This window comes from Haplochromis burtoni, unplaced genomic scaffold (assembly GCF_018398535.1).
Source record: "Haplochromis burtoni strain Fernald_Lab_line unplaced genomic scaffold, NCSU_Asbu1 Contig_118, whole genome shotgun sequence".
Classification (NCBI taxonomy): Eukaryota; Metazoa; Chordata; class Actinopteri; order Cichliformes; family Cichlidae; genus Haplochromis; species Haplochromis burtoni.
In genome coordinates, this window is record NW_024582479.1 from 23,118 (window position 1) to 35,624 (window position 12,507).

The window sequence follows — 12,507 nt, forward strand, 5'->3', positions numbered from 1 at the left end:
AAATCTGTCTACCTGAATAACTCATGGCCAATGTGTACAAGTGTGTGCTTGTGCAATGGTTAAGGTACAACAGTGACTTGATTGTTTGGAGAAATAACATGACTGGCTGGTTAGCTCCTCATTGCCTCAGTGCTCTCCCTAGTCCATAGGGATAATTCTTTCTTTCCCTATTTCATACAAATATTCTCACATCAACAAAACAAGCATACATCAACACTTCCGAAAGTCCCAAAGACGTCAAACATAACAAATATTAAGAGAAAACTTTTTTTTCCTTTTTTTTTTTTTAAAAGACGTGATGTTATATGCTAACTATCCATTGTGGACACACACATACACAAAAACATACATACCCACACACACAGTCTGATGCCCAGTGATCTGGAAATGAAAAGAACACTAATGCAAAAATGCCACCCAGCCTGGAACAAAGATAAGGGAAAAGGGACCTGGGAAAGTGGGGTCAGGTTTTAGTTTGGATCTAATGTCCAAAGCTGTAAACAGTCAGAAAGCCTTGCAATGGCTGGCAACAACAACAGGAAAGGGGGAGGGGGGTTGCTATCATGGTACAGCCCCAAGCAGGCAAGCACATAACTGTGACACTGGCAGGAAAAGATGGAGACAGCCAGCAGATTCGGGTACTCGGCGATACGGGAGAGAGGCTTCAGCTGAACGCCTAGGTCAGTCACTCTCCTCTGGATTCTGGGGGTCTATGATTTTGACATGGGTGAACGGGAAGAGACCCCTCCGTCCGTTCACCTCTCCCTCCCACTGACCGCTGATGTTCATCCGCGTAACCTTGACAATGTCACCAACCTGAGAAAAGGAGGAAAGAAAGCAGAGTTACAGGAGAACTGGTGTCAAAGTCTAACCTAATTACACACAAGACATTCTGCACGATGCAGTATTGGGGAGTTGTTTTGTGCCATTTAAACATTTTAGTCAGAAACTTGTAAAACAAAACTACAATCTGTGTCTTACAGTAGTCAGTCATAGGCCCAATTAAAAAAAAACTAAATCCTTATGACAAGTGGCTTATGTTTGTTTTAAAGCCTGTTCCAAACTACAACAATAAACCCTTTGAGGTTACAGAACATCCAGTCTGATTTATTAATACACGCTTTCTAAAATAAAACCCAGACTGTCAGATCTCCACTGTCACATTACACCGCAGGTTAAAAGATGACAGAAGAGCGCCGAGCTGTCGCTCAGATGGTTTGTGACACTGCGTGTGACCCCAATCTGTTAAAGCCATATGTTCTTTATCAGGATTAGGAGGGGGAAAAAGTCCATCATCAAAACCACGACTGAAAATACGATGTGAGGGCACACCAGTGTGGCATCGATTTGAATGAAGCTTCAAATCCTGTCCTGGACTTTGGAACTACAACGATATCACTCTCAAATGACAAGTATATGATGTATACAGTCATAAAAAGTATTAGTGAGATCTGTCAAAAAGTCAGAAAAGGTCAGGTTTGTACGTTGAGAACTTCATAAGGTTTAAATTAAGGTGTTAAATGTTGCCTTATGTCAAGTAGATAGAAATCTTCAGCCAGAAAAGCATTGTTATTTAAGAATGCATGTTTTAAGTATTTTGAATATTAAAAAGAGAGAGAGAGAATTAACTACTAATAAGCTACAAAGGGGGGGGGGAAGCCTAAAAACATAACATATTGAAGGCATAACTTGATTTTATCTGCCTGTATGTCCAGTCGCAGCTTCTATATCCTGAACCTCGTGATCTAAAATAGTCATGCCACAAAATTAAAGATTCTGTGCATTCAGTGGAGGCAAATTCGAAGCCAAAAATAACCGTGGAAACACCGCTTTAGCTAGTGAAAGTTTTTGATGCCTTTTTTCAATTAACCAACTATAATGAACACTGGTGAAATGTAGATACTTAAAATTCTGGGTGCTCTTCTTTGTCTTGAACTTCTACAGCATCATATCCATTTAGGCAGAGCTTTTTGCAGCATGCTACACAGTATATTTAAAAACCAAAGACTTAGAAAATGTGGATACATTGAAATAGATGGTGTACAAATCTGGAATTCCAAGAGCTTCCAGATTTAAAAATAAATAAATAAATAAAAAAATAAAGACAGACCCAACCGAGAGGAAACTCTCTTGTGGGAATCACCTTTTATGACTTGAAGTTATGGAGTTGTGTAATTGTAAAAGTACAGCAGAAAAAGTCAATAAAGCTTTTTAAGCTGCGTCAGTTCATTCAAAAGTTATGACGCACATTAATAGCCAGAGTCTGTGATCATATACTGTGTATCAATCAGAGGCTGAAAGGGGGCACACACCGACAGCTGTGAACAGCAAAGCTTTGTTGACAGGCGAATGGTGACTTGGGCTTTAGTCAAATTGCAAACCAAAATTGTCGGGAATTGCAAAATAGAAAAAGCAAGGCTGCAGATTACGCAAATGAACAAGGAAATGCATAACCAGGAGGAGGTTTTCGATTAAGGAATGCTGCCCCCCCCCCCAGTATTCACATTTTGAGAGACATAAGTAGCGGAGGTATCCCAGAGAACTAACCAGCAGTAATTAAAGCTGTATCCATATATACATTCAGAGAACCTTATGGATATCTACATTTGTAAGTCTTCACAGGACCGTAAACACACAGAACCTAGATTGAATATGCAGATTCCTTAAATGAAGCTCAGTTAAGAGAATTCAAATCGGGACTCTGCAGAGTGAACCTATTGAACCATTCAAGTGCTGCCCATCTTTAAGCAGGTACAAGGGCTATCACTATCCACACTAGAGAGAAGACTGTGCCAAGAAACAAATCTGCATTTGTTGCATGGACAATGTAACGAATGCAGCAACACTGAATCTGGAACAGTTTCATTACTTTACTCTGAGGAAGACTGGCGCTGGTGGAAAAGTGGTGATACATGTATCTGACCATGAGCTTTCTGTTCCTAAAGCTGGAAGCACTGACGTCAAAGACTTTATCTATGATGCAGATTTCAACAACTACCATTATTATTATTTTTTCTCTGTGGAAATCAATCCAACCATTGCAATTTAGCACTGTGCAACATCAGGTATTAAAAGTACTTCCACATCAAAGTTGGGGAATGAAACCTCCTGTTGCTTTATTGTTACTTATGTCCAGTTGAAATAAACTAATACTTGGAGTTAGGTGGAGCTCGCCAATGCAAATAGATGTGGCAATTTCTAAAACCTGCGATGACAACATGAAATGGCATAACCTAGGATGAACCGTGGGAACGCATTACCCATATCACCCTGAACACAGGTCGGTGATTACAAGTTGGGAAAAAGAATCAAAACAGTGTCACAGAAAATTTTGGTTTTGTGACATTTACAACTAAAATATAAATAAATGAAATGGAAACAAAAGAAGCAACAATGAAAATGGATGCCAATCGGATTTAAATCAATCCCTGATTAATAATAATCATTTTAAAAAAATGTTAGGTCAAGTTTATTTTTATTCTCACATGTTAACATTTTTAATGCCTTCAGGGGCCAAAGTTTGCTTTTTGCCAAACTCTGGTGGTTTATTAAAAAATAAATAAATAAAAATAAAACGAGTTAATTCCGATTCCGGACAAAACATCTAAAGCTGTTCACCTGAAGGTCCATCAGACCAGCTTGGGGAATCTCTTAGAAACAGAGAAAATGTACTCTTCACTTAACTAATGACACGAGCCAGCAAGCATTATACGAGCATCTATGCCGGCACCAACAAATGCACTGTTGCATCAATAATCATCTCAGATGTACTTTTGGGAATCATGCATGTACCGAGAAGAGCCACATTTAACTTTAATATTTCATCTCTTGCTAACCATGGCTCCATCTGCTGCTTCACTGCTACACCATATGATCACAGAGAAAACGTAAGCGGCAAACACAGTCCCGCCTCAAGTTTCAGTTCTCACATGCTCACTCTTGACTGCTCATTCGGGTGCGGTGCAACCCATCTTTCTTTACAGCCGTCCCTTGGCCTCGTCTCTTCCTCTCTTCTATCTATTACAGTAAGTTACATGAACATTTATTAAATGGAAGCTGGAATCTCATTTCGGTGCTAATAAAAGATGGGCGACAACAGGCCCAGAAGGGTGCAGAGACACTGGCCAGCTGATGCATCTTGTTTATGCACTCAACCAGCATCGCAGTTTGAGTCTAAATGAGGTTAGGGACATTTTTTGAGGTGACTGCTATTAGCTGTCGATTACTTAACAACACATCAACGAAACAACCCCCCCCCCCACACACACACAAAAACTGCTTAACCTTTAGCAGGATTCAGATATGCTCAATTTACACTCATTTATGTGCAAGAAAGAGTCACAGGGAGGAAGTACTTCTCTGTATCCATATCTACTGCCCTATTTTACACCTATAACTGCTGTCAAACTGATGGGAGTGAATGGAAGTGGCACTATTTTAAGATAGCTTGCATTCTCATCCTTCCCCTGGGGTGAAAAATAAGAAGATAAAAAAAACCAACAAAAAAAAAAAAAAAATACACTACAGCTCAATCTGCTACTGGAGCTGAGTGTTTTGAAGGCCCACTATATTTCTGAGGCACATATTGAGCATTGCATTGCATGTTTCGACATGCCACCACAGTCAGAGCAGATTTGTATTAGCCACAGCGTACCACTGAGGAAGGCAAGACTGCTGAGAAATGCTTTCGTCAAAGCCGCTTCCAGGTTAGCATTTAGATGGACAGCACTGAGTGTAAGCTTCAGTCACAGAGACAAGTGATCAAAAGCCACAATGCTGTGGTGAGTTTCACTAGATTCCCCACCCACCCTCCCATTTACATCTGCAAACTTTTGTTTTGCATTTATTATTCATCGTTCCAAGAATCATATTAAGCTCTCTCAAACCACCCATCTCATATCTGCATGACTTTTGGTCCAATCCAAAGCCAGAAACTTGTTTTTTTTTTTGTTGTTTTTTTTAACTATCCAAGGCTACAAAATAGATGTGGTTCATGTATTCTGACTGAACAGCAGCACCCCATAACCAAAGGATCTTTGTGCAGCCAGTGTCCAGAACTAGTTATGAACTTGCAGATAGTCTCCTGGTGTAATAATAACTTTTTATATTCAAACAAACAGGAAGGGCCTGATAAGAGCAAGCAGCAAGATGCTAAAACCACAGTTTGGTTATTATTCTTTTAGTGTTAGCACACATCAACAGGCTAGAATGTCAAAAGGACTGAGAAAAGGCGAAGCTTATCTGTAGACACTTTCTCACATTGAACCAGCAAAACTACTGCGGTAACTGAAGGCGGCACTGGTGTTTCCCCAGGTCCCTCTACTACTTAATTTTGCAATTTTAGTATAAAAAGAAGTGATAGTTTTACACATAAGCCTCTCCAAGCTTTGGTCACACAACCTAATTTTTATAAGAGTTAACTCTTGAGATTGGCGATTGTTGTCTATGTTTAAGTAACCTGACAGCTCCTAGAGAGATGTCAGGTTGTGAAAATGTAAAAACAAAGTCTTCTATAAAACCTCTTAGCTTCTGTGACTTCTACACAAGTTTTTTTCAGTGTTTTAACTTGACTGAGGTGATAAACTAATTTATGTAGAAAAGTCTAAGCTGCACACAGACATTTTTGATTTATTTGGGCACAAATGGAAAAATAATTAAGAAATGACTGAAGATGGGATACTGCTGCTTTAGGCAAAGAAGCTTATAGCGTGTTGTACTCCAGGCCCTTACCTGGCATATTAATTTACTGCATGATGTTGCGTTACAGATCAAAGGTCCAGCTAAACAGATTTTAGAAAAGCTAATGATTTAATTACAATATCCATCCTTCATAAAAATGAGCAGTGCATTAAAACATGATGAAATCACATTGATCGCCTAGAAAAAACACAAAAAACAAAAACAAAGAAATAAAACAGGTAAGATCAAATAAATACAATACCTCTAGAGCAAGAGCAGTCTTATCGTAGGCACAGGGCACTCGTTTCTGGATGGCTTTCGCCATGACAGGGCCGTTCTGCATGGACGGTAGCGGAGCGATAACCGCTCCAGGTGCGTTGGGCATTGGAGAAGGCGTCTGGGGTTGGGCATAGGCATGAGCAAGAGCATTGGAGGGCTCAGGGATCCCATAGCTGTTGGAGTTTCGCGATCCATGAGAAGGTTGGCCAGGGTGGGGTGAAGGTCGTACCACTTTCTCTACGTAGGGCACAGGGATCATCCCAACACGTCCATCTTTATTCTTGGCGCTCCACCACTGCTCCTCCGGTCTTTCCAGGATGATAAGGATCTCCCCCTTCTTGAAGGGAAGGTCCTCAGCATCGCTGCCGGTGAAGTCGTACAGAGTCCGCACATACTCCAGATTCTCCTCTGCTCCAACCATGGGCTGGACAGGAGGACTCGGCGTACTTGAATACCTTAGCAAAAACGAAAAATAATGAGGAAATTAAGTAAATGTTAATTTGTTATCCTTAAAAGTTATCACTGTGAAGCCTAGAATACAACAAAACTGCATTATTTGTTGAATAAAATCCTTTACAAACACGATTACCTAACTCCTCAATTACCAAAATGTGGTATCAGGTTTGGTTGTAAAACCACACAAATCCTTAGTGAGGTTTATTTTTCCAGTGGTACCAACACTTAAAAGAAAAAAAACCCCAAACAAACAAACAAGCAAGCAAACTAGATGTGTGGTAATAGTGCTGATTTTATGACATAACCGAGTGAAACTGGGTTAGTTCTGATAAAAAAAAAAAAAATAGTATGGTAAAGTGCTGGAGGAGGCGTGGTGGGTGACCTCCCTACCTGGGGGCTGGCTCTATCAGCGTGGTCGTATCCAAGTAATGGATTTTGTAGAACTCCAGGAGAGCTGCGAGGTGGTCGAACTCTTGATCCCCTATTTTGAACCTCTTGCTGGGCAAAGAGTTGATGATATAGTGAGACACTTTGGAGTTTTCCGACACCGACAGTACGTAGTCGCCGGGGCAGGTCGACGAGTCTCGAACAAGAAACATGCCATGTCTCTGTCCTTGTAACCTATTCTGTGCCTCCTGTCGTGACACGGGTCCAAAATACCAGGCGGACCGATCAGAGGAATCAAATCGAGCAGTTGACATTTCTGTTCAAAAATAAGTTAATGTGGCTTACAAATTAATATTAATAATAATAGAAAGGAAAATACTACAGGATTGGCTAGGCAATAAGTTAAAAGATGTATGCGTGGTTCCAATTGGCCAATCACAGCAAACTGTAGGATTTGGAAGACTCAGGGCAGGGCACTCGTCGCTCTGGAAGGAGTTTCCGAGTGATTTCTTCACAAAACGCCTCAGGCACCGAAAAAATCTGTTTAAGAAAAACAAAAACAACTTGGCGTTTTTGTTTTCTTTTTTTCTCCTTTCAGATGCAGGCTGCCAGTGACTTGATCCAACTCTGGAGCATACTGTTGTCCCTGTGTTCCGCAGTCCAGGCTGCGGCCGAGCAGTTGTTAAAAGGGGGCCAAATAACAAGAAAAACGAGCAAACTTACGACAGGCTACCATTGACGGAGGGCCAGAGCAACAAACGATCAATGAAGCTTCCCCTTTTCGTTCCGCCTTCCGAGAAAACACCAAATCTTCTCTTCTAATAAATGTATCTCCTCCAGTCAGTGTCAGTTCTAAGAGCGGAAAATGTGGCCTCACTTTCCCCCCTTCTTCTTCCTTTTTCTTACATCTGATAATCCCTCATCTGTGCACAAAGGTCCACGGCAGGTCACGAAACTATCAGCCGAAATCCCGCGGAGCTCACGGCGATACACACTTCATGGAAACGCGTTTTCGAATCCCCTTTCTCGAGTCGGAGCAGACTTTTGAAGCAACACAGCAGAAAAATGGCGGCTCGCAACACGTCTTCACACAAAAAAATGATTTGAGGGCAGCGACTCGTCTCTTGCGCGTGCATCTCAGGAGCCACGACCGTTTACTGGAGCTGTCGCGTGCATCCCCGACCGCTCACAAGGGATCTCGGCTTAACGATTGCTTTATTTTATACTTTCCCTTATTTCCGCTCGTCCCCACTAGCACAGGCTACCAGAAGTACTGAGGTCGAAAAATGGCGACCGGAGGGCAGGTCCCGCTTTCTATCAGCGCGTCACTGACGGCAGGAGCGAGAGAGAGGGGAGGGGGAGTGAAGGAAGGAGGTGGGCGGTTGGCGAAGCCACGGACAGCCCCTAGCTCCGCGAGAGTAGGTGTCAGTCATTTCTCAGTGAAGCATTCTGCTGATAGATTCTTCTGCTGTTCCATCGTCTCGGGAATATAGTGCAAATAGCAATGTGGAGCAGGTCGAGAAACAAGTGTGTTTTTTACTCAGTGTTCCTGCTTTGACGTAGTCATTTAATTGGATGTTTGCTTTTCAAAACTTCAAAGGGAATCAGCGTGTGACTCAAAAATATAATAACACAGTTTAGTATGGCTAAACCTCAAATAAATGCTAAACCAATCCAGCAGAGGCTAAGCAGTCAGGTCTTAAGTAGGCAACACTGATGTTAAAGGCTGCTGTAACATACTAAATGTGTATGAGAGCGAGGTGTTATTTCAGTTTAAATGCCCACACTGTCATTAGTTGATTCTTAATTGGAAATATGTGTAGGCAGTGTTTCACAGTCATAGCTGGTTCTGTTAAATCTAGGCTAATTTAACTACTACTTTTACCGTACAACATTGGAGCATATTTTTTGCGATCTATTGCAGCTTTGAAGTACTGTGGAGTAGAAAGTGCCAATATATGTGCTTTTGACAGGTAGTTATATAGGTGTGTGAAGAGAAGCATCATGATTGAGCTTTTTTTCTAGAAATAGAAACATTACTCTATCAAATGATTCACAGATAGAATAAGCTATAATTCTGAATAAAAAAAAGTTAGATGTCTGCCGAACAACGTGTTCTTATGTTAGTACTGTGTTTAATGATTGTCTCGGATCTTTTTGTGTTCTGTGCCTTTAAGTCAGTGGTCAGCTCGTGTGTTTTTAATATACTTTTTTAGCCACATAACCGCAGCTCATAGGTACAGTATATTTGCTCAGTCAACAACTTATTCATACCACCAGTATAAAATTGTACTTATTTCCCATTTTCATTTCCTGGTGTTATTTAACTTCCCCTTCATTCATTCGATAATAAGTATTATCTGGCAAAGAACTGTGAAAAATCGATTTGGAGCTCACCCAAAATGACCCAATCCAAAACAGAATATGCTGCAGAGAGAGCGCGCATTTAAATGCAAGGGGCAGTGTCTCTGAAGAAGAAGAATGCAATATAAGAGAAAGAATGCATCTGAGAACACAAGCAGAGTGCGGCAAGCCATTCAGCCAAGCAGAATAAGTTTTGCTCAGTGATAAAAGCAGGATCTGTAAAGAAGCTCTGTCCCTGTGGTGACTGAGCTTTCAGTGGCCGTGCCTCATGAGGCTACAGCTGGCACAGAACAGCTCTCATCACTGAAACACTGTCTGAATGTTAATAGATTTGCACCCACCGAGACTTAATGGCTTAAGCCTGCCAACTCCCACATTTCCACAAAGATGCAGTGCTGCAACTAATTGAAAAGAGAAACAAAAACAGACTAGTTTACTTCGAATTATGGGTAAAAAGGTTTATATTGGCTTCAACCTCATGCTTTGATGCATTTAAAACTAGGGCAACTTTTCATTTAAGTGATGGGTTTTGTGGGATTTTGCAGGGTGAGACATACAGTACCTTTATCTGACCTGCTGTCTAACCTTGTATGTAGATGCACACTGAAGGTTTCTTCACAAACATCACCATCTAGTGGATGTACACAAAATGCAATGTCTGCCATCATCCCATTATCAATAGATTTTGTTGTCTGTCTGTGTGGCAGGTTAAGGTTAAGCGATACTACAGGTCCAAACGTAATGAAACGTGACATTTTGACTACCTAACAGCAGTTCCACAGTCCTTCAAGTGCTCTTTTGAAGTACCAGCTGCTACAAAAACCCACCATACTAAAATGGATAACTTCAGGTCAGCACACATGCAGAAAAGCCTAGAAAAGCTGGTTCTTCAACCCAAAACCCCATCTGTAACTGGTTTTGCAATAGCTTATAAAACGTTTGACCTCTGTTAAACTCACATCAACACAGTAACCTTGAATGGCTGCTTCTTTTAGCTCAGTCTCGATGCCCTGCAGTCTGAAGATTAAATGCACAGATGACACAACCACCCTTGACCTAATCGGTGGTTGATGAGTTGCTACACAAGGAACTAGTGAACAAAACCTGTGATCTTGTTCTTTGCGCAGGCGAAACAAAAAGAAAAGTAATTATGGCCTGAGAGGCCCCCTCTCCACCCAGCTTATTTTTCGGCTGCAGAAGACGCAACCTAAGACACTGCAGAGAGCATCGCCACAGTTTAATTTCAGGGAGTCAGATTGTGTGTAAGCCATTAGTCTGCAAATAAATGCCCCTTCCCCCCGATTCATTCACACCACTAACACTTAAGACTTCATAAGAAACTTACACATTTTACAAACCATCTACTGCTTGTGCCTAACTATGTATCCTGTGAGAAAGTTAAAGGAATTCCAGTGTAGTGATGCAAACTGCAGTTAATTATAATTTAAATCAAGTTTTGAAGAGGATGATTACACGATGCAGGATTAGACCTGTGTCGGAAAGGTCAGTTTCTCTGAGACTGTAAATCTTGCTTAAAAAAAGCTTCTTATTTTATTTTAATTTTGAACAAATTATAGATACTAAAGCTCCTGAGCACAGTTGCAACCTTGCTCTCATGTGCCAGAACACAAACACAGAGTTTACCTTCACAAATCCTGCCCAGGGTCACACATACAGACATACAGGAACAAGATCCTCTTAAGTTTTTACCATATATTATAAAATCTCTGTATCCTCTATCCATGCAGTCTCTGGAAGTGTGGCGAACTTCTGAAATACTTAGCCTCTCCTATATTTTATTTTAACATCCTATCACATTCCTGATCGTTGTCACCGGCATTCAATTCAAAGTTGAGCATGCTTTGATGTGAAGACTGACAACAGACAAGCAGTACACTGGTAATTATGGCCCGAGATGCTGCTGTTAAAGTGTCAGTGCATTTTTAGACCAGTGTAAGGGTTTATATAGATGAGCGACTCACTGTTACAGCCTCCATGGCATGAGTCACCTTTCACCTCTCAGCCTGGTTTCCTAGAATATCCAGTCAGGTTTCTGTAAAGGTGTAAAGGGAAACCTGTTTACATGCTACTAAATGGACAGATAGATAGATATCCATAGATATCTTTAAATACTTCTAGATTTCTACAGGTACACCAGGTTCACAATAAAGGCTTCAGACAAAGAATTTTCACCCACTTCATTACTTCCTCATGTTTCAGTTTGTTGTTGCTTTGGTTCACGTTTTTAAACAAGCCACTTCCTCATAGCATTTCTAAAACTTTAAGAAACCACACTTTTCTCTTGTTTCTTACAATATCACATAGCATTACCTGTGACAACTGCATGCTCATAGTCTTACCTTAACTTTCTAAACTTTTTTGTTCTCACTAATTATTTTTTCATTCAGTTAGTAAAGAGTTAATACAAGACCACGGCCTAATTTAGCAGAACTGACAACGTTGCTGTAGCCAGGCCTGTCGAGTGGCCAATTCTCCTTTTGGTTATTTTAACTTCCTTGTTTTCAGCGCAGCTTTCATATGACAAGCAGGTTCAATAAAAAGGCACACCACGGCTTGTTTATTTTATTCTGTTTCAACTTTATGCAGTGTTTATACTATAAATACATGTCCAATATAGATGTTATGCATGAATCAGCAACTAAAGGAGCCTGTGAGGGTTCTTCTAGAGAGAAGGAATAAAGGGATCACAGTCTGTGAAGCAGAAAATGATTCATAAACCATGTAAAGAGGACCGCAGTTGGGCTTAATTAAACACAAGTAATGCTCCACATAAACAAAGAAATCAAAGCTTTAAATACATTTCTTAATATATCTAATTATCGCCGTAAACTGCGCACTTTGGCAAATCTTCAGCGATCAAAACCTAAGTGACATTTCACTTCTCTTAAACTGACAAATCCAGTGTTTGCAGTGGTGTATGACCTTAGAAACCAGTGCTAACATAACAATAGGACATTTATTTAAGGCAGGATCACCTGTTGCCTATTTTGTGTCATTATATCTCAAATACGACACTCAGCATGCAAATAACTCTCCACACGATTGGTCCACTAAAAGGAACAGTATCCCGAAGAGTCAGGCGCAAAGGGAAAAATTTAAAAGAACAGCACTGTCTTGTGCAGAGGACATTTATACCCTTTCATCCTTATGCTTAAACTCAAATTGTAAATGATTAAATACTAATGCTTGGCCAGTAAAAATCATTAAACTGCTCTTTAGCACACTGAATGACAAAAAAAGTGGCTTTATAAAAAACAAAGTGTGCTTTTATGCTTGCTTTTTTTGTGAAGTGACAACAAGCCACAAATGTCCTGAAACTCA

General features: G+C 40.6%; 1 protein-coding gene across 1 annotated transcript; it reads right to left on the reverse strand.

Moving 5' to 3' along the window:
* Window positions 1-6: 6 nt before the first annotated feature.
* Window positions 7-8,117, reverse strand: crkl (v-crk avian sarcoma virus CT10 oncogene homolog-like). The gene is made up of 3 exons (XM_005951109.3): window positions 6,805-8,117; window positions 5,942-6,413; window positions 7-816 (listed from the first exon to the last, which is right to left on the reverse strand). Exons 1-3 carry the CDS (start codon window positions 7,113-7,115, stop codon window positions 682-684), a joined length of 918 nt encoding a protein of 305 aa, XP_005951171.1. The 5' UTR covers window positions 7,116-8,117; the 3' UTR covers window positions 7-681.
* Between the last annotated feature and the right edge of the window lie 4,390 nt (window positions 8,118-12,507).